Source organism: Anthonomus grandis, chromosome 4, assembly GCF_022605725.1.
Source record: "Anthonomus grandis grandis chromosome 4, icAntGran1.3, whole genome shotgun sequence".
NCBI classification, from domain to species: domain Eukaryota; kingdom Metazoa; phylum Arthropoda; class Insecta; order Coleoptera; family Curculionidae; genus Anthonomus; species Anthonomus grandis.
Window position 1 is genome coordinate 39,614,286 of NC_065549.1, and position 23,187 is coordinate 39,637,472.

At 32.5% G+C, this 23,187-nt stretch overlaps 1 protein-coding gene across 4 annotated transcripts in view; it reads left to right on the plus strand.

Moving 5' to 3' along the window:
* Positions 1–23,187, plus strand: part of LOC126735592 (transmembrane protein 94) — a 105,177-nt gene that overhangs the window by 75,539 nt on the left and 6,451 nt on the right. For 3 of the 4 annotated variants that reach the window (XM_050439630.1, XM_050439631.1, XM_050439632.1), the window contains 4 exons: positions 2,041–2,252; positions 2,764–2,903; positions 10,283–10,416; positions 10,477–10,570. In XM_050439630.1, the coding sequence (XP_050295587.1) occupies positions 2,041–2,252; positions 2,764–2,903; positions 10,283–10,416; positions 10,477–10,570 (580 nt within the window). Of the gene's footprint in view, positions 1–2,040; positions 2,253–2,359; positions 2,469–2,763; positions 2,904–10,282; positions 10,417–10,476; positions 10,571–23,187 lie in introns of those variants that run through there. The other variant, XM_050439633.1, reaches the window with a different exon arrangement.

Below are 23,187 nucleotides of genomic sequence, written 5' to 3' on the forward strand. Positions count from 1 at the left end.
TGAGTATGTTATACCTAACATATATTACACGAACCTTTTAGATTAGCATCTATTTTTGCAAATGTACTTAAAAAAATTATAAACATATAAAGATATTTTGCCAATATTTATGGATTTAGTAAAAACGTGCATAGAGACTTCTACTTTTCTTACTACATGGAAGGATCAAGGTCAAATCTTTTACCGGTTCCTAACATTTGTAATCCTTCTAACCCTAAATAACCTATCGCTGATCCTAGCATCCTAGCAACTCTTACTAAGGTAATAGAATGAATTTTAGGTATTCAGATACGTGAAGATATTAACCAGTACAATATTTAGCTCTCTACGCGATCTGGTTTTTGCAAAAATCATATTTGCACAACTGCACTTTTAAAGGTGACCTATGGCATTTTTGAGGCAAACTGATAGGAAAAATCTGACTACTTTCAGAACACTCAAAAGCATAAGATTTATTTTCTAGGATTAATAATTTTACGTTCATTGTCAGAATCGATCGGGAAAATTCAGCCTGCACTCCTGCAAATTGTACCCTGCAGATTTCCAATGAAATTAAGTGGTGTGTGGGAGTGGAAAATTACACCTGGTATCACCTGGTACTTACTATTATAAACAATTTTGGTTTTAGTATTAAAACGTACCGATTAATGAATAATTTGTTGTGGGATCGTACACCATGCGTTAAATTAAATGTATGATATCATTTGAGGGTCCACTTAACAACTTCAGAACTATTTTTATTTTGTTTCTTTATATTTCTATGAATGTAAGGATCACTCTTTAAGTTTAAATCCCCATAAATGTCAAGCATAGCAATATCAGTCAATATAATTAATAAAATTGATGAACCAACTATAGAGTGCTCAGATAGTGTTGAAAATCTTCGTGTACTACTTGATGGAAATATGAGATTTTCTGAATATATTAATCTGCATATCCAATATATGGTTCATATTTTTAACAGCAGGACTCAAAACGTATACAATTGATGTGTGTGTCTAACACGAGATATCAAAACATATGATAAAGGTGTGGGTGCAAAGCTGAGGGATATTGGTCTGCTAAGTATCAAGGAATGACCATTTTTACATTGTCTGGCCTTATACCACTCTGAATCTTAGTTACCATCATGTTTTGTTTGCTCTGCTCTGTAGTAGCCAATAAGCAGAAACACGTATCTGAAGATATCACATCCCCACAAACCTATTCTATTTTCATTTAACTCTCCTTGCTATTTCTTTTATACCATTTTCGCTTTTTAAGGATTAATGATCAGGTTATGCTCTGTTGAATAATCATTTAGTATTTCTAATTCGGTGTTAACATTATCAGCTACAATCTACACAGTCAACAATACTGTATGTCCTATCAGCATATTGAAGTATTTCAGAATTATCAACACCAGGTAAGTCTGAGGTACATATTAGCAATAATAGTGAGCCGAGGATTGAGCCTTACGGAACACCGGAAACTATATTTGTGTATCATAGGAAAAAATATCATTTACTTGAATATCATTACAAACAAATGCCTTTGAATGATCAAGAGCCATTGAATACGATTGATTCACGACAAGTTCTTGAATATCCTGCCTGCAAACAACAAATAACGATATGAGTGATATGGTCAATAATTTACTAATACGGAAAAGTGTAATTTTGAAGACTTTTTTAGGAACAAGAAGGTAAAGGATATGTTGTCTTATAACTTATAAAGTATATTTTTCATTCTACTTTTTAAAATTTAAAATTGAATGTAATATAGTTTGTTTTTTTGCTTTGGACTAATACTATGTAACGAATTTAATGTATTTTATATTATATATGCATAAATCAATACTTGTTTCGAAACCATTACCCAATATTAGAAATGTTTTAATAAAATTATTATTTTGTATGAAGATTATGTTAAACTTTTACATAATATATCAAATATTGACATCTAGTGACAGATGTTGACATTTTTTTTTAACCTTTTGTATCTATTTTCTTTCTCTCTTATTCAATCTCTTTTATTTTAATTTCGAATCTTATATTTCAGTTCAGTACTGGTTATGTTGCTGTGTTATTCTTAGCCTGATGCAAGTCGCCGCTGTGATTCTTATGCTCCCTGAGTTAATGACAACCGGTCACAATTTATGGCTGGCTGGTGTGGTGGCTCCTGCCATTAGTATTGCCCTGTCTATGAACCCCGTAGATCCCGACGTCATGAAGAAACCTCAGGGGAAGATCCAGGCTGAATTTAGGTGGGATGTAAGTGCCTTTATATGTAATTTATCATTTATTTACTTTTATTTCCAAAAAAACTTATTCTCGATGTATGTTTTCTATTTTGATGCGTAAATTTTTAACCTTTATAGAATGTTGCTGTTATAAAAGCGTACATATACACGGTGTCCGAGATAAGGCTCCTAAGCATGCGGATCTCAGAACCTATTGAAGTTACAGCCTAGGTTAAATTAGAAAAAAGTTGCGTACTTTAAAGCGTATTTAAATGCCGTTAAGAAAATTCAAATCATTCAATCACCGTATTCTTTTGGTGATTCCGTTTAGTTTGCATTTATCTGGTTTTTAAGGAAATAGAAGTGTTGGTGTGTAAGCAACAAATATAAATGAATAACATTTTCGAAAATCATGATATACGAGAAAACTAAGAAAAATATAAAAATAATTATAGAAATTACTTAACATTGAAATTTTAGTAACTAAGAAACTATTACATTAGATTCTAATTATATTCTACTTACTATCTACCTTTTTTTAGAATACAGTTTTTATTTTATGGTGCTACGGTATCAAGTTCCTACCGACTGTCATCACAGTCTTAATTTGCTATGCTGGCGTTCTAGCTAGCCATTGCCAACAAATGTGTTCTGAACCATTGACAGACTTGGGGCCTTGCAGGTAAGATATCGTCATTATTAAATTAGTTACGTTTTATTCTCAAAATCTACTTTGCGATATACAGGCTGTCTCCTTTCAAATGGTCAAAAATGCTACAGTACATACAGGAGCCAGAAAGATTTAGTTTGAAATAGGACATCGATGGTCGGCAGTGCGTCCGTTCCAAAATACAGGGTGTTGAAATTTTTCAAAAAAATCGATTTTTTCCTCTATATTAAAAACGCTTTAAGCGATTTGAATGAAATATTTAGGTTTTAAATGGTAGATGGTGAGGCACTTTTTGAGAAACTGCAGGTGATTTGACCTGTCCAGGGACGGATTTGCAGCACATGTATGTTAATTAGAAAAAAAAAAACGTCACTGTCTTTAAAAAAAAAATGAATTATTTTGTTAATTATTAATAAAACACGTCGCTTGCATTTTTGCGCTCCGACGCACCGTTTTCGTGCAAATAATAAAATTAATATAATCTTTCAAAAAGGAAGGAACAATCATTTCAAGGATCTTTCAAAATTTTTTTGTCACAACGAAAAGTTTATTGTCATTACAATAAAAAATAAATAATTTAACTAAACAATTAAAAAAAATTAAAAACAACTTAAAAAGAACAATTTAAGTAATAAAAAAACAATTTAAACAATAACAAAAAAAAACAATAAACAATCCAAACCAAATGCTCAAAAGGTCTCCCATGCATTTCTACACTTTTTCTGCACCTGTTGTTGACCCAAGATGCTCGTACGCGAGCAAAGGCCCCTAGATCGTTTCGCAGAAAGTTCGCAGGCACTACAACTCTAGCAACTAGGTCTTCTCTGTTGGTTACAGGTGTTGCGTAGATAAGCTGTTCCATGGCGCCCCAGACAAAAAAAAGTCTAAAGGTGTTAAATCAGGTTACCTTTCTGGCAAAGGGACTGGGCTTATATTACAAGCGAAATGCGCTGGACAGTCTTCGTGCTTGAATCTAAGAATTCTTTCCGCAACTAGAGAGACACATCTTCAATTAGGCCCGGCAGAACATCTTGCAAGAATACTAAGTAACTATTACCGGCAAGGTAATCTGGCAGAAAATAAGGCCCAAGTGGTCGCCAAGAATACCCGCCCAAACATTAATGTGAAATTTCTGCTGATACCCTCTGATGTGTTTAGAGTGGGGGCCTTGGTTGCTCCACTCGTGGTTATTGCGAGGATTAAATGACTTCTCGCGCGGAAATACTTTTTCGTCACTTGCAAGGATTAAACCTGGAAAATTGACGTTTTGACTTGTTTGATGGAGAAACCATTTGCAGAACTCAAGACGACGATGAGCATTTTCGGGAGCATTTCCGGGAATAAGATGCTGCACCTTTTGCAATTTAAATGGATGAAGATTAGGGCTTTGTAGTACTCGGTGCACGGTGTTTTTGGCACAACCAACTGCTGAAGCTAACTTACGACTGCTATTATTAGGCTTAATTTAAATACGTGCTATAATTTCATTCCCTATAGTATCTCTTACCGGGCAGCGTATTCACCGACCATCTAGTATTAAGACCGTAATAAGGATTCATCGACGCTGATTGGTCAAGATTTGAGTATCGATTAGGTAGGTAAATGAATTTTGGAGTGAACATCTAATTTAAGTTTTTTATAGTTGAATTTTAACTATTTTGGACTAATTTTCGTGATAAATTTCAATTAAAAAAAAACAATAAAACTATAAATAAAACAATTTAGTGCCGTATAAAGTGCCCATTACATGATTAACTATTTGTGTACCTACCTGTGTTAATATGACGAGAAGTGTTCTGTTTAGTTATATTTTGGGTTTTAGGGTGAATCACATTTTGTTTCTTTTATTTTTTCTTATTATAATCAATAAACATTTACAAATTGAATAGTATGAGTTTTATTTTAGGGGTTGTACATTTAAATAATTATTTCTCTTAATCTTTATGATTTTGTGGGCATAAGATTGCATTACTCAATTTAATTTCAACTATAACTAGATAAATTTAATCATTCATAAAAAAACTGTAACACTAGGTACTACTTTTTTCTGCTCGTGATCCGTATTTTTGATGTAAAGATGTAGATATTGTGAAATTTTATAAAAAATATAATGTTTGATTGATTGTGGTTTTTTAACAACTCTTTATGAAGAATGAAATTTTGAGTTTGACAATGATCAAGAATGTTACGTTGTAAAGCGAGTGAAAGATCCTTCTGTCAGTAAATAAATGATTTATTTTGTTAAACTTGTAAGAAACTGTATAAAAAGAATAAATAAAATAAAGTTGTTATAATATCGAACTTCTTTATTTCATACATTGAAAATAAAATATAAAATAAGGTAAATAACTCTGGCACATTGCAAAGATACATAACAACACAGAAGGTAACATTGGGTTTGATTAACAATCTTATTTTCATATTAGAAAAATTAGATAATATCAATACACAAAAAGGTTAGCATCTACCAATTTATTGATTAGTTACCTACCATGAGATTTGGCACGGGGTAAATTTGCCATAATATTTTTATGTAAATTTCTTGGCCTTTTTTTAACTCTGTTAGACTTAAATTTTGTTGGAGGGCGTCAAGCAGCTATTTGAGCCCTTGGTGACTTCATTTCTTCATCGTGCAATAAAAGTTGGTTGAACGCGAATAGCTGCACCACCTTTGAAATTTCGAGACACCTGATCTACCGCAGTTCAAATATAGAAATGGTCTAAAAAAATTAAATCAAATAAAATTATATATATATAATTATATAAATACCTAAGTAGGTACAGCTGCCACACATACCTCTTTTGATACCCTAAGTAATCTTAAAACACTACTTGTATTAATATTGTGGTTGTGCTCAATTTCAAATCTCACAACTGCACATATTGGTGGAGATCTAGCCAAATATTTATCACTGCGGCGAGTGTTAACAGTATTTAATTTGATTTTAATATCCAATGCAGCGCTACATCCAGTATTTCTCTCTGTTTTCTGGTGGATGGACTTATGTTTACAACTGTGATGACATTACCAAGCTTTGTGAAACACCATTCTAAAAGGATATTAGTAAGGTAAGGAATGCGTATAAAAAAATACAAAAAGCCAAATTAATTCGTATGCTATCAAGCACCTACCCATAGACAAGGAATAATATAATGCCCCTACCTTTATGAAGAAGGTACATTATGATGTACGATCCAATTTGTTTTGGTTATGTCGCTAAATACCAACAAAAATGCTTGAACCTCTTCTTCAGAATTAACGTTGGCCCGCAAAGTAGCACATGCTTTTTCGGACTTCTCTAGCACAACACAAAAGGTCTCGTTTAGTTTCGTAGTTACATTTGTTAAATCATACATTTTGAGATTTTAAAAACAACAACAACACCCTACAACGCCGAACAAACGAAAAACGAACCACGAACACGAGTTCGAGTTTAAGAGTTTTAAGTATCGACATACGTCTAATACGTCATCTCAAATTAAATTTGACCAATCAGCGTCGATGAATCCTTATTACGGTCTTAACACTAGATGGTCGGTGAATACGCTACCGGGCACCGCCTTGCAACTATTCGATCAATCTGTAAAGAAAAACAATCGAATTTTAAAACATTAATTATACAAAAACGTGATATCACCATTTATGACTTTTAATAATACTTACCTTACTACCCATTATTGAGCCGTAACCTTTGATCAATTTTTATTGAAATTCTGCGTTTGAGAAATTCACGATCTGGAAAATGCTGCCTGTACAATCGCTGTGCCAACAAAGTAATTCCTCGCACTTCGCCATACAGAAGATGCATATCTGCAAGCTCGTCCAATCCAAGGCGGTTGAATTTTACCAGTTTTCTTTTAAAACAGTTCGAGACAACTAAATAATAATTAATTAAATAATTGATTTTTTACTTTTGTTTAATTACTGTCATTAATTTTTTCTTTTGTTCGTGTTATCGCCACGAACTTAAAAATATATATTTTTAAGTTCGTAGTTATCGCCTTGATAACAGTATTTGCAATTGGGTATGGTATCTCGATCTTCTGGCAAAAATTGACTTTCGATCCGATCTCCTAATTAAAGTGACTGCCATACCGTAAAACTACGATAGTAGGTATGCACCGACACTAAACATAACAAAAGCATGTATAGTGCATACGATCTTAATCCGAACGGTGGCAAAATTGGGGAACAGTCAATATTCCGCATCTATAGGTATTAAAATAAGAAACGAAATATATGTGATTAGTCCTCATATGCTTCGAAGGCGACGAACGCCGGGATTTTTACGTTCAACAAGAAAACTTTGTCAGAGAGGGATGTGCGAATGCCGTGTAATAAACGAAGAGGGCAAGTGGCGAGTCGAGAGAGGTTTTGAATTGTGAACGGGCTAGAAGTAAACGCCAGTGTCTTGCTTAAAGGCGATTTTTTACTTTTTTATTTATATTTCATATTCGTCTGTATAGCAGGTGTTTTGAAGTGTGCTGGTCGCGTGCCGTTTAATTCTAGTTTATGCATTTGTTGCTTTTCTTTTCATTTAGCGTTTTTTTGTTATTAAATTGTTGCTGCTGTTGTTGTTATTTTTGTTGTTTTTGTTATTGTTGGTGTTGTTAATACCTAAAATCACCAAGATGGCGTTGTGGAGACCTTTTGATGTGTCTGATGATGAAATGGAAAATTTGGATGCCAATATAAACCAAGATCAATCCGAATTTAAAAATAAAGACTTGCATGTTCAAGCCCAAAGACTTATATTAAATATTTTTAATTGTTTAAAAAGTGAAATGAGCGAGGCCTCACAAAATGACATTCTAAAAAGGATCTGTGTGAGCTCACTAAACTGACTCGTACCACCGTCTACACTATAATCAAAGCAGGGATTGTGATCGATCATTCGGTAAAACGAAAAAAACAACAATAACAAACTGAAGCAAATTGATAATACTGACAGAGATGTTATACGCCGAACTGTTTATCAATTTTATTCTTAAAACACCGCTCCAACGTTAGAAGCAATTCAAAATAAATTAAATATGGATTATCTTGATTATAAGTATAAATCTCTTGATACTTTACGTAACGTCTTAATAGATTGTGGCTTTAAATATAAAAAACTAGATAAAAGAATGGTTATTATGGAATCTCCTCGAATTGTAGCCTGACGGCAGGAATATTTAAGTAAAATAAAGGAATATCGTCAATCAAAAAGGGAAATTGTTTACCTGTATGACACACATGACCTTGTTAAGAGTTGTTGGGTTGATAATACCAAAATGTGCACACTAAGTGGACCTTGTTCTCGCGGCAAACGCGTCATTATTTTACACGCCGGTGGTATTAACGGCTTTGTTGCCAATGCGTTATTATTATCGGCGAAAAATATTAAGAACTCCTCTGCTGACTACCATGAAGACATGACAGCCAGTCTGTTTGAAAAATGGTTTACTGAGCAATTGTTGCCAAATTTATCGCCAAATTCTATTGTTGTGATGGATAATGCATCATATCATTCCCGGTTACATAATAAAATTCCCAATAATTCCACAAAAAAAGAAGAAATTGCGAAATTTATGGAAATTAAAAACTTGCAGATTCCTAAAAAGGCGACAAAAAAGGCGTTATTGGAAATAATAAAAAACGAAAATTTAAAAAAAGAATATGTCCTTGACAAAATTTGCGAGGCAAATGGTTATACAATTTACGTCTTCCTCCGTATTACTGCGTTTTTAATCCTATTGAAATGATTTGGGCTACTCTGAAGGACAAAATACGGAAATATAATCATTCCCCAACTGGCAGTGCTTTCGTCTTAGGAACCATAAGAGCAGTTGTTGAAGAAATAAACAAAACTGATATATGGAAGAATTGTGTTCGAAGTGTTGAAAAAAAAAAGATATTCCACTCCAAATTTGGACTCAAGTTCAGAAAATTCTGATAGTGAATTTTAAGTCGTAGTATATTTTATATTTTTAAAGAAATGCAAAAAAACCGCATTCTAAGTAAAATTAATGAAAAATTATGTAGCTGTATAATTGCATATCTGAAAACATTTAGTGTTTTTTACCAAATTTTTATTAAATTGGTATGTGATGTAAATTAATTATGTCATCGCCATCTATATTTAGGTTAAGAAGGTTTTGTGATATTTGACCAGTATTTCATCTCTTTTACATACATTTTGTAAAATTTTAATTTATTCGATACATAAATATAACTCTATTTTAATTGTGAATGTATTGTTCATCTCACCCTCGACATGCGAACCAAATCAAATTTAACCCTGATGATGGACATCTCCCATTTTGGTTTTTTGAATATTAAATTAGTTGAGAGTGATTGATGGTTTTATTTCTAATTTAACTTCTAACTCCATTGCAAGAAGGGACTACACTTCTTTAATACAATTTTTTTTATGTAAGTTCTTATTTTTACCCATTTTATAAGTAATAATATTTAAAAAAATTCTACTACACATTATCATGATAAAAATTTAAAAAAATTCAAAGTAGTATTAAAAAAACTGTAATTTCGAATTAGCGAGTCTGGGATAATTTTAAAGTAAAAATTTACTATACCTTGTTATAAATTAATATACTAATATTTAATATAAATTTATTTAAATAAAAAAAATTCCGTTGCACGCCTATGTCTCATAAAGAAGATGCCGCTTATGCCCACATGTTTGTTTTTTCTGCCGTTCAGATTGATATCGTATGAACTATACACACTTTGTTATTATTATCATTAATATTTATTTTATGGAGATTACCTTTAAAAATTGGGGAAAAATTTTGGGAAATAAAAAACTAATAAATAAAGTACCCTGGAATAGATTTTATTTTTTTGCTCCAAACGGTGCGTCGGAGCGCAAAAATGCAAGGGCTGTGTTTTGTTTAAAATAAAGATATACAAAACAAAATACTTTTTTCAAAAAAACAGTGGCGCACTTATTTTTTTAATAAAATTTAATGAACATGTGCTGCAAGTCCGTCCCTGGACAAGTTAAATTACTTGCAATTCCTCAAAAAGTTGCCTTACTACTTATCATTTAAAACCTAAAAAATTCATTGAAAACGCTTAAAGCGTTTTTAATACAGAGGAAAAAAAAATATTTTTTTTTTAAATTTCAACACGTTGTGTTTTGGAAACGAGGCACTTCCGACTATCGATGTCCTATCTCAAACTACTTTTTTGTGGCTCCTGTATATACTGTAGCATTTTTGAACATTTGACAGGGGACACCCTGGATAACTGCAATTAAATATATCCCCAAGATCCCTTTTCACCTTTTCAGGTCTTCATTTACATTCTACTTTAGGTTATTCAAAGTTCTATAACTCGAATCCAGTTTTCATAACTTTATAATTTTCTCAATCCTTTATTATTTTAGGTGCGTTTTTTTCTACACGCCTACTGCCTACAGAAATATATCGGGAGGAGCTGATGTAGGCGGCTTCGAAGAAGGAAGTTGGACGTTGTTGACTTCTAGACTAATTGTTATATTTATTGTGTTACTACATTTTGGTAAGTAATATCTTAGATCTGTTTGATATTTATAGGTTAGTTTATTTTTTTAAATTCTAGTTGTTATTTCTGCCGGATTTGTACATAGAGATAGACTGTTCTACAGGAAATGGCCCCACAGCAATCTGATCTGGCTCGGAACGGTTTTTGTTCTGTAAGTATTTGTTTATAATATTAATGAATATAATCGTATAATAAATTAAATTTTAAAAAAGTATATAAATTTATTGGCTTGGAGTCGGTTGGTTGGTTAAAGAAATTTATGGATCTGCAATCAACATCTCTGGAAACCCAAGAGGTACTAGGTTGAAAAGGCTTGCTTGGATTTTAACTTTACAATCCTTTTATATTTTTGAACGTTTTATTTCCAACAAACAAAATCTCAATGTACATACAGTGCATTTTTTTTATCTCGGGTCATAGGGTTTTACGTGTAATATTTTCAACCCCATGTCAGAACCTGTTCTATTTAATCGGTAGGATTGAAACTTGGAACAAGTGAAGTTTAAGTTAACAGACTTTAAAAAATCCCATTATTTTGCAAAAAAAATTGCGAGAAACCTATTTAAAATACGTTTTTCTGATGAAAAAGTTTGCTTTTTCTGCACCTCGTAATCTTCATTACCTTTACACTTCAAAGCAGCTAGACAAATATCTGACAGTGACACAAAATAATTTCCTCAAAATCTCAAAAATATATTTTTAAAAATCAACAAGAAACAAATAAATTGTTCAACAGTCGCTGCACTATGAGCGGGGGCACCATCATGTTGAAAAATTATCCTGCCATTTTGAACAGCGTTTCCTAATGCGGGAATGACCTGCACCTGAAGTAATTCTAAATATTTTGCAGTATTCAGGCTACCCTCTATGAAAAATGGTCCAATTATTCGATCTCCAAGAATTCCTGCCCACACGTTAAGTTTCTGTCTTGTTTGGGTATGCGTTTCCTGGATGACGTGAGGATTTTCTCGCGCCCATATTCGAGTATTTTGTTTGTTGACTGTACCATTTGTACAGAAAGTACTTTCGTCTAAAAATAGTATTTTTTTTGTAATTGTGGGGTCGTTGTTAATTCGTTCCATCCACTGTTCACAAAACTGCATTCTAAGAAAATAATCATTAGGCAAGAGTTCTTGAACATTTCTAACTTTAAAAGATTTGTATTTTTCTTTTCTGATTGCCTTATAGCAACTACTCCTGCTTTTTCCGATAACTTCAGCAAACTGAGTAAGACTATTTGTTGGATTTTCTTCAACGGCCAAGCATACCTCCATTTTAAATTCTTCGTCTACTATGGTTTCGGTTCTTTTTCGTTTTAAGCGAGAACTGGCGATGCATCCAATCGTAATAAATTTTTCATGAAACCGTTGTACAGTTGATCTAGACGGGACGGGACGGTTAGGATAAGACACTGCAAAATTATCTACCACTTCTTGCGCCGACATTCCTCTAATGTAGTTTGAAACCATCTCAATACGTTCCTCCGTAGTGTAAATCGAAATTTTAAAGAGTTTTTGAACAATTTCAATAGAGCAATTATTTTGTGTCACTGTCAGATATTTGTCTACCTGCTTTGAAGTGTAAAGGTAATGAAGGTTACGAGGTACAGAAAAAGCTAACTTTCATCAGAAAAACGTATTTTAAATAGGTTTCTCGCGAATTTTTTTGCAGAATAATGGGATTTTTTAAAGTCTGTTAACTTAAACTTCACTTGTTCCAAGTTTCAATCCTATCGATTAAATAGAACGGGTTCTAACATTGGGTTGAAAATATTACACGTAAAACCCTATGACCCGAGATAAAAAAAATGCACTGTATAAGAAATCATTCTAGGAAGCATGATAGTGGAAGTTAGTAAAGGGAGTCACGCTTTTAAGGCAACACCTGATTGGTTATCATTTTTTGAATTTCTAAAGTTTATATTTATTATGCTATATAAATAAATAATGTTTATTTACCAATTTACAAAAAAATCTCCTAGCTTGAGTAGGATAAACGGACTGATTTCTAGTTTATTTTTAATTTTTTTATACCACTAGGATGAGTGTTTAGGATTTTTAACTGAATAACAAGAATGCGAAAGTTTATGTTTATTTTCTGTATTTTTAATGTTTGAATTTTTTTTACATAAAGAAGATATTTTATGTTTTGTAAAACGCGTGCTATCTCTCCTCGCTTTACCCTATAGATCTTTAATTACCAATTTCCGTTTTTGGTCCGTTTTTAAATAACGGTTTAACTTCATCTGTTTGCTACCGCTACATGATTGGTTTAATATTACATTGAATGCTCATCAACTCTCATAACTTATCTTTAATGTTAAATAGCATTAGATATGTCAATAACTCAATATCATTTGAACAATTGTTTTAGCTCGAAAAATTCATCCATTATCCCAAAGATGCTGGTAATACACTTTTATAAAAGGTAAAAACACGAAATCTACAGCATCACAAATACATTTAATAAAATTACAAAGGTTACATGTTTCGCTCGACTAGAGCATCATCAGACCTAAACAATAATTAAAATTATGTAACCCGAAAAAAGGAAAATTCAACAAAAACTTACCATAACATACACAAAATACCTGACATATTATACGTAAACAAAGCTTACAATAAAGTGGCACTATCTATGTACAAAGAACTCAACTAAACAATCAAATCACTTTATACATTTTAGAAATCTAACCATCATTTAAGAGTCTACTCTCTCACTCTTTACACCTAATCTCATAAACTCCCGGAGAAGATAGCGGGGGTAGTTTATCTTTAGTTTTAATTAGATGTCTTTTTAATGCATTATTGGTTTTAAAAGCTGGGGTTATGCCAAAGGGAGAAAAAAAGCGGGATAGTTGTGACGAAATTGGTCCAGAATAAGTAAACGACCTAAAAGTTTTGATATAGTTTGTTTGTTGTCTGATAAAATTAAATAATAATTTATACTTGTTCACATACTGAAAATACATTTTATATATAGGTTTAAGAGGGAAAAAAAAGTGACTGACTGCTAGTTGTTTAATGGTAAGGAATTCTTTTTTAAAAGCTTCACGAGAAAGTGGGATGTTAAAAAGTCTGTAAAACAATGAATGGAAAGCAGCAAATTTATGCGAGGACGGTGATGTTGAATTATATTGTATAATATTATCTGTTCTTGCTTGTTTACGAAATATTTCAAAGAATATCTTATTTCTTTCCTTCTTAAGTAATAAATCTAAGAATGGTAAGGTGTTGTTCTGTTCCCGTTCGATTGTGAAATCAATTTTAGAGTGAAGAGATTTGACATAATTATGGAAATTTGTAAGCTCTACGTCACTTCCATTCCAAATCATACATATATCATCCACATACCGTTTGTAAAAGATGATGTTATTTTTAAAATTACTGCTCATATTTATATTCATATTTTTGTTTCTTGGTCAGGAACGGCTATTAGCCATAAGTTTTGGCTAATTTCTTGGATGTTGTAGTATTTTGCAAGTACTATTGAAGTCTGGTATGTCCTGGGTAGATGACTTAGTTGTTTGAGGAGTTGGGCTTCACAGATGGCGTCTGTGTCTATTGGATATGGAAGAATACTGGAACGTAGTTACATACATTTTACATACAACAGTGAATCATCATTTCGCGCAATGTGTTTATATGATGTAGTTAAAATATGGTGAAGACCTGTTCGACTATCCAATATTGGAATTGGATACAAATTAAACAAAGTATATTTTTCAGGATCTACCAGTGGTATGTTGAGAACAAAAATTATTCTAGAATCTATTTGGTATGCTTGTAGTTCTATTATATCGAGATATTGAGCCACACTAGAAGTGTAGATTGGTAATGGAAGGTATTGGATTGGTATTTGCGTGTGTCAACCATAATGTCTGAGTATTTTTGATTTATGGAGTTTGATATTTGTCTTAAAATAGAACTATAGCCCATGAACCCTAAAACACCTCTATTATATGGGTTGCCAAAACTCCATAAAACTAGCATGCCAATTAGACCTGTGGTTTCCTTTGTTGACTCATCTTGGCTTAATAAGGTTCTTAGAAATGTCTCAAACTTCAAAGCGCCATATTCTGTAACAAATTCAGTGAATTTTGCCAAAAGATGTTCACGTTCCAGATACAGCCCAGCCTATATCGCTAGACGTGAAAAACTTATTTCCAAGCATTCCACCCGCTGATTGTCTGGTCTTAGTCAAAGATCTTCTCAGGGGGAAACTTGATTCACTCTTGGTGGGAAATCTACTTTTGCTCCTTTCTACTGTGTTGAATCAAAATTTTTTTCCAATTTGACAACCGTTTTTTCAAACAAAAAGAGGCACTAGCAATGGGCCCTTGTTTATCACCATTTCTTAGTGAAGTATTTCTTAGTAACTTAGAAACAAAAATAATGAGCAGTCATTAAAAATAACATCATCTTTTATAAACGGTATGTGGATCATATATGTATGATTTGAAATGGAAGTGAGGTAGAGCTTACAAATTTCCATAATTATGTCAAATCTCTTCACTCTAAAATTGAGTTCACAATCGAACGGGAACAGAACAACACTTTACCATTTTTAGATTTATTACTTAAGAGGGAAAGAAATAAGTTATCCTTTGAAATATTTCGTAAACAAGCAACAACAGATAATATTAAACAATATAATTCAACATCATCGTCCTCACATAAATTTGCTGCTTTCCATTCATTGTTTTACAGACTTTTTAACATCCCACTTTCTCGTGGAGCTTTTAAAAAAGAATTCCTTACCATTAAACAACTAGCAGTCAGTAACTTTTTCCCTCTTAAATCTATATATAAAATGTATTTTCAGTATGTGAACAAGTATAAATTATCATTTAATTTTATCAGACAACAAACAAACTATATCAAAACTTAAAAAATATCGATATAAATTTAAAAAATACCGATATCACAGTGACCAGATCGGCTTTTGCTAATCACCTCCTCGACTCCAAACATAATTTTCCTGACAGCCAAAATATAAAAATACTTCATCAGTGCAACAAAAGTAAAAAACTAGACTTGTTGGAGACAATGGAAATTAGTAAAGCTTTTAAAAGCCCAGATCTGTCCTGTGTTAAGGAAAAGTTTGATTTTGGTGGCCACCTAGTTTTTAATAACCTCAAGTAGTTCTAGACACTTAAATGATGGTTAGATTTCTAAAATGTATAAAGTGATTTGATTGTTTACTTGAGTTCTTTGTACATAAATAGTGCCACTTTATTGTAAGCTTTGTTTACTTATATGTCAGGTGTTTTGTGTATGTTAAGGTAAGTTTTTGTTGAATTTTCCTTTTTTCGGGTTACATAATTTTAATTATTGTTTAAGTCTGATGATGCTCTAGTCGAGCGAAACATGTAACCTTTGTAATTTTATTAAATGTATTTGTGATGCTGTAGATTTAACTCGGCTTTAATTCGGCTTTTGATTATGGACAGAAGTCCTTGGTTTTTTTGTTTCTGATTGAGAGCTTGTGGGTCTTAGTAGTAACAATTCTTGCTTTCCCTGGTATAGTTTCTTCTGCTTTAATTAGTGTAATTTTGTGTTTTCTTTACTTTTTCCATTCATCATGAATTATGGTCAGAAAAACATAATCAAATTAATATCAAATTTTGACTTGACATTTTATAGCCCACTTACGCGTCATCCTTTACCCAATCAATACCTGGTCGTTTTTTATTTTCATATCCTTTGAAACCCTTTCCTAGACCCTTTCCTGTCCTTTTCCAGTGGTAGCTGAACCTATTCACGCCGGTAGCCAGGCCGGATGATGCCGGATGCATCGTGGGGGAAGCGTCACCGTGCATTTTAGTATTAACAATTTTGAAAATTATCGATTCGGGGAATAGGGTACATCCGACGGGTTTCCCGAATATCCAAATCATGCTGGCAGATTGCCTCGTAACAGAGCCATTAAACTAGCAAGTTCAAGTCCAATTTATAGCCGTAAGGTAGCCATAAGGTATAGGAACGACGCATACAGCATTTCGCCTTCTTCATTTATCGCACACGACTGGCTTACGGAAAACCCAATCCGAGGTTGCATTAACATTTTTGCCAAGTTCCTTTTACTTTTTTCCATGGCTCTTCAGGCTATATTCATCAAATCGGAGATTAGCTATTTGAAAATTTCGATTAACTGTCTACTACAGAGTGTCGAATTCGCTACTTACCATTTCGGTTTTAACGTTTTAGGTCAACGATCAACAGTCAACGGAATCATTTGAGTTTTAGTATTTCCCAGACTTAATAAGTTCTCCTGTCCTTATTTTTTCTCTATAAGTTTGTTCTAAAGGCTCATTTTCATGCGACATAATAATGTTATGGCACTTAAAGTGACAATATAACATTTTTAGTGTTTTCATGTATTTCAATGTCTTGATTTTTGTATTAAACTAAAAATGGCATCGACTGAAGTGATTGCGGCAGCTGCATGAGTGTTAAGTTTAATTATAAGTGAAAATAAAGGAAAAAAACGGAAAAGTGGAAAAAAAATATGGGTAAGACGATGGATCCAACGGAGAAATAAATTGGGTGCATGTAACAACCTCATACGACAACTTGCTGCAGAAGATCCTTCAAGCTGTGTGAATTTCATGCGCATAGACCACGCTATGTTTAATATTCTTCTTGGGAAGGTTCAAACTAGCATTCAAAAGAAGAATACTACCAGCTAAATTGAAGCTTCAAATAAGTTTGAGGTACTTGGCTACATGATACTCATTATCTTCTTTACAATATCTGTATCGAGTCCCGAAATGTTCAATAAGTATATTCCTACCTGATGTGTCGGATGCAGGATTGAAGGAATTTATAAAGGTAAGTAATTTATTAATGTAAAATTAAAACACGTTGATAAGAAAACAAAACATTTATTTTGTGATCCCTTATAATTTTTATTATAAACACATTATAAAACACTAACTCATAAAAATGTTTATATAACATGATTTGTATAATAGATAAAACACGTTGTTTACACTTTAATTGCTGAAGTGACCAATTCGAAAAGTATGTTTGTATTGGAGAAATTTGTGGTGGCGCTATATGTGTAGAGTCTATTGCGACTGATTGATTGGTTACACCGCCTTCCCCAAAATGTTGTGCATATTGGATTGTAGCTGGGGTATGCATGCGATGGGGTATGCAAGGAGGCTACAGCGGTATCGATTGATGATATTTGCTTTTTGCGGCATCGAGATGTGAGTGGCCGTTTTGTGACTGCTCTTGCTGAATGTGACTTTGAAGTATCGCTAGTTGATGGATTTGAGATTCTGGTGGTGTTTGTAATTATTTAAAGTAGCATTGTTGTCCATAGATGGATTGCCAATCACTATACGAGCAGCTTAATCCGCCTCCTTTTCTTCATTATCGTCATCATCTGGTTTCTGTAAAAAAAACAATTATTTAGAATTGAAAATTAGAAAAATGATTTTGTTTAGTTCAGCTTAATAGTTGATTATTGTTTCAGATACCAAGGGACGAAAACGAATAGAAGAATATAGCACAAGGATTTGATAGGAAGTGGAACTTCCCAGGCTGCGTGGGAGCATTAGACGACAAGCACGTGGTGATTCAATGCCCACCCAATACGACATGTTTGTATTTTAATTACAAGGGAACATTTAGCATTGTCCTGTTAGCACTAGTCGATCACGATTATTGTTTCACATTAATAGACATCGGGGGACATGAAAGCCAATCACATGGGACAATTTTCGATCATTGTGCATTTAAAACTGCACTTGAATCAAATGCACAAGAGATTCCACCAGAATGTGTTATCTTAGGAGATGATGCCTTTCCATTAAAACCGCATCTCATGACTCAATACCCCCGACGTCCAGATATGCTATACGAACAGAAGTTCTTTAACTACCGACATTGCCATGCGAGGCGCATTGTAGAGAATGGTTTTGGTATACTAGCTAATTTTTATTAATAAATAAAAACTTTATACTCTAACTGATAACTTAACTTTAATTTTTTTTCCTTAATTTATTTACAAGTATCCCGCAGGACATGGTTTTATCTGGTAACCACTGTGAGATACAACATAAACTCGTTCCGAAAACAAAGTCTTAAATTTATGTAGTATGGTACGTAATAAAACAGTTTTTATCCGAATTGAGACATAAGCCAACATTACAAGTACAGTTTGACCATCGGATCTGTGTCTACGAAAAGAATGCGGGCGAAATTTTGAAGCGTTGTCACGTCTTACTGCAAAAATGAAATAGTATTGAATAAAAAGTAAATATAATGGTAAAATTAAGCTATTTAATCATAAAAAAGATAATAAATAATGTAATGCAGTTTAAACCATATTTTTTAGTTCTATTTGCTAATGTTTTGCATATTATAAAATCCAATATTGACTAACATTTATCCGAAATTCCTAATAAAACTTACAAAGCCGGCAACGTCGTGCTTTCGCGGAAGCATCTTGCTGTTTGGGGACAGGTGATTGGTTGATGACATCGCGGCCATTAATTAATTATTTTTATGCAGCTCTTTGTCTTTCTCTATCTTATTGAATCGCATCCTACCAGGTTTTGTGTAATTTTCGGAATAATATCGATTTCTTGCGGATTCAGTGGCGGCGGCGTATGTTAATACTTTTGAGCTATTAAACTGTTTTTATTGCTGTATTTTTAGGTACCTACTTAATTTCTGACCTATGACTTTTGAGTAGTGTAGCATAGTTTAGTTTATTTGCTATTATTGTTGTTGCTGTTTTGTTGTTGTTATGTGTTATTCGTTTCTTTGTTGTTAAAGTTCATAATTTTTAACAGTTTTTGTGTTATTTACGTTAAAATGAATAACTTTATTCATAGCCAGGCAAGGGAAGTGATTGCGAATATTTATAGGTAAGTAAAATGATAATAAGAGAATTATAAAGCCTAAGCACAGTTATGAAAAAAAAAACATTAAAATAAAATCATAATTTATGCGACACTAAATTTCAAAAATTATGTACCTAATGTTGTAATAAATAAAAATCATATTCAATGAAATAAAACCAAGCTCGATTGCTTTACAAACAAAAAAGATTTAAAGTTAATGTTGGTTATTTTGAATATAAAATGTCTATAAATATAAGTAATATGAATTGGAACGACGACTAAAAAAAATCGAATATCAGGATTATATACTTCTTGTACAAATTCTTAGGGTTTGCAATGAAGAAGCTACTAATAACTTCGTTAATCTACCAGTAAAGCGCAAACTTGAAAGAGTATCTCAATATACTGGCGTAAGCATTTCAATGGTGAAAAAAATTCACAAAGAAGATGAAGAAAGAATGCGGACGGACCCCAACAAAATGCTTTCTAGTCCCGGCAAAAAAAGACCGCGAATGACGAAGGTGGAACAAGACGACAACTTTCATTTTCAAATAGTTAAACACCTAATAAATCGAATTTATATGGGTTTAAAGTTGTGCCTACTAGCAGAAAGCTGTTGCAAAAATTGCCAGAAGAAAAACATTTTCCAAAAATAACATCTTTAAGGTATCAATACCTAAGAGAAATAAAAAAACACCGAGGCGAAGGTCGCAATTTTGTCTATTTAGATGAAACTTGGATAGACAATGACCTAATGTTTAAAAAATGCTGGCAGAGTGAGACTGTTACTGGAGTGGTTAGCAATATATCTTCAACAGGTACAAATTGATTATACTTATTTAAATAATAATTTAAATTATACATATTATGTAGTAAATTCAATGTTTAAACAGCATAATTCGGATTATCTGCCGTGCTCTTTCCCTCGCGATATCCAGGCATCGAGTACGGCACTCTTATTTTAAGTGAATAAACTAAGTAGGTGTATTACAAATTTTGTGTTTTCTTTACTTTACTTTTATCTCAAACTTCCCTAATCTTGTCTGTCATTTTTTTATTACATATTTACAAATAAAATATTTTAGAAGACCTTAATTTCCAAATTAATATCTTACCTACAAATACCTATTTTAAAGTTAAAACCAAACCATATTTTTTAATATTTAATACATTCAAATCTGTGTAATCGGTTTATAAAATTTCGCACGTCACTGGCCATTTCATGAATGAAATGAGGCGGGTCTAGTCTACAACCACGTTCCCCGCACCGATACCGCTTAGCTACAGATTGGTTGGGCAGACTTTATTGCAGGCCCATTTATAGTTTGACCATCGGATCTGTGTCTACGAAAAGAATGCGGGCGAAATTTTGAAGCGTTGTTACGTCTTACTGCAAAAATGAAATAGTATAGAATAAAAAGTAAATATAATGGTAAAATTAAGCTATTTAATCATAAAAAAGATAATAAATTATGTAATGCAGTTTAAACCATATTTTTTAGTTCTATTTGCTAATGTTTTGCATATTATAAAATCCAATATTGACTAACATTTATCCGAAATTCCTAATAAAACTTACAAAGCCGGCAACGTCGTGCTTTCGCGGAAGCATCTCGCTGTTTGGGGACAGGTGATTGGTTGATGACATCGCGGCCATTAATTTATTATTTTTATGCAGCTCTCTGTCTTTCTCTATCTTATTGGATCGCATCCTACCAGGTTTTGTGTAATTTTCGGAATAATATCGATTTCTTGCGGATTCAGTGGCGGCGGCGTATGTTAATACTTTTGAGCTATTAAACTGTTTTTATTGTTGTATTTTTAGGTACCTACTTAATTTATGACCTATGACTTTTGAGTAGTGTAGCATAGTTTAGTTTATTTGCTATTATTGTTGTTGCTGTTTTGTTGTTGTTTTGTGTTATTTGTTTTTTTGTTGTTAAAGTTCATAATTTTTAACAGTTTTTGTGTTATTTACGTTAAAATGAATAACTTTATTCATAGAAAGACAATTCATAGCCAGGCAAGGGAAGTGATTGCGAATATTTATAGGTAAGTAAAATGATTACAAGAGAATTATAAAGCCTAAGCACAGTTATGAAAAAAAAACATTAAAATAAAATCATAATTTATGCGACACTAAATTTCAAAAATTATGTACCTAATGTTGTAATAAATAAAAATCATATTCAATGAAATAAAACCAAGCTCGATTGCTTTACAAACAAAAAGATTTAAAGTTAATGTTGGTTATTTTGAATATAAAATGTCTATAAATATAAGTAATATGAATTGGAACGACGACAAAAAAAATCGAATATCAGGATTATATACTTCTTGTACAAATTTTTAGGGTTTGCAATGAAGAAGCTACTAATAACTTCGTTAATCTACCAGTAAAGCGCAAACTTGAAAGAGTATCTCAATATACTGGCGTAAGCATTTCAATGGTGAAAAAAATTCACAAAGAAGATGAAGAAAGAATGCGGACGGACCCCAACAAAATGCTTTCTAGCAGAAAGCTGTTGCAAAAATTGCCAGAAGAAGAAAATTTTTTCAAAAATAACATCTTTAAGGTATAAATACCTAAGAGAAATAAAAAAACACCGAGCCGAAGGTCGCAATATTGTCTATTTAGATGAAACTTGGATAGACAATGACCTAACGTTTAAAAAATGCTGGTAGAGTGAGACTGTTACTGGAGTGGTTAGCAATATATCTTCAGCAGGTACAAATTGATTATACTTATTTAAATAATAATTTAGATTATACATATTATGTAGTAAATTCAATGTTTAAACAGCATAATTCGGATTATCTGCCGTGCTCTTTCCCTCGCGATATCCAGGCATCGTGTACGGCACTCTTATTTTAAGTGAATAAACTAAGTAGGTGTATTACAAATTTTGTGTTTTCTTTACTTTACTTTTATCTCAAACTTCCCTAATCTTGTCTGTCATTTTTTTATTACATATTTACAAATAAAATATTTTAGAATACCTTAATTTCCAAATTAATATCTTACCTACAAATACCTATTTTAAAATTAACACTAAACCATATTTTTTAATATTTAATACATTCAAATCTGTGTAATCGGTTTATAAAATTTCGCACGTCACTGGCCATTTCATGAATGAAATGAGGCGGGTCTAGTCTACAACCACGTTCCCCGCACCGATACCGCTTAGCTACAGATTGGTTGGGCAGACTTTAGTTCGATGTGGCATTACTGCAGTGCTACATAGAGCACAACGTCTAAATCCTCCATGGACGGGCATATGAAGAGCATTACTTTTTCTTACCTCAGGTGGTACGTACGGCTTGTACCTATTTTTTTTTATGACGCTTTTTTGCCAGGAGTGTTTTTTTAGTCGCGCCAATAAGACCAGAAATTATTCTAAGGCGAAATAACTTCATAGTTAGTTTTTCCGCATTCGGTGAGCTTCGATATAAAAAATACGAGTTTACCACAGAAACATCAATGAAGTGCCAAAACAGTCTATGCCACCATTTTCTTGATTTTCTGTCAATACTGTAGCAAGATTTTATGTCATTATTTAGGTAGGATTTATAAAATTTATAAAAATTAAAACTGTAAATCAAATCAAAACTAAATAACACTAATTGCAAAATATATTATCAAATTCTATGTTCATACTAGATAACTCATACTGGTTTCACCGCGAAACCATAACAAGAAACGTATCTTACTTTTGCAGACATTTGACATATATCGCTCTAAACATAACCGTAATGCTACACACCTACTAATCATATTGTACTTACCGCTTAATTTTATGCCAATTTACAATAATAAAAAAACACCCACGAAATTGGATACTTCTACAAAAAACCACCTGACGGAAATATTTGAAGAACGGTAGCCTCAAATTGAATCGATAGAA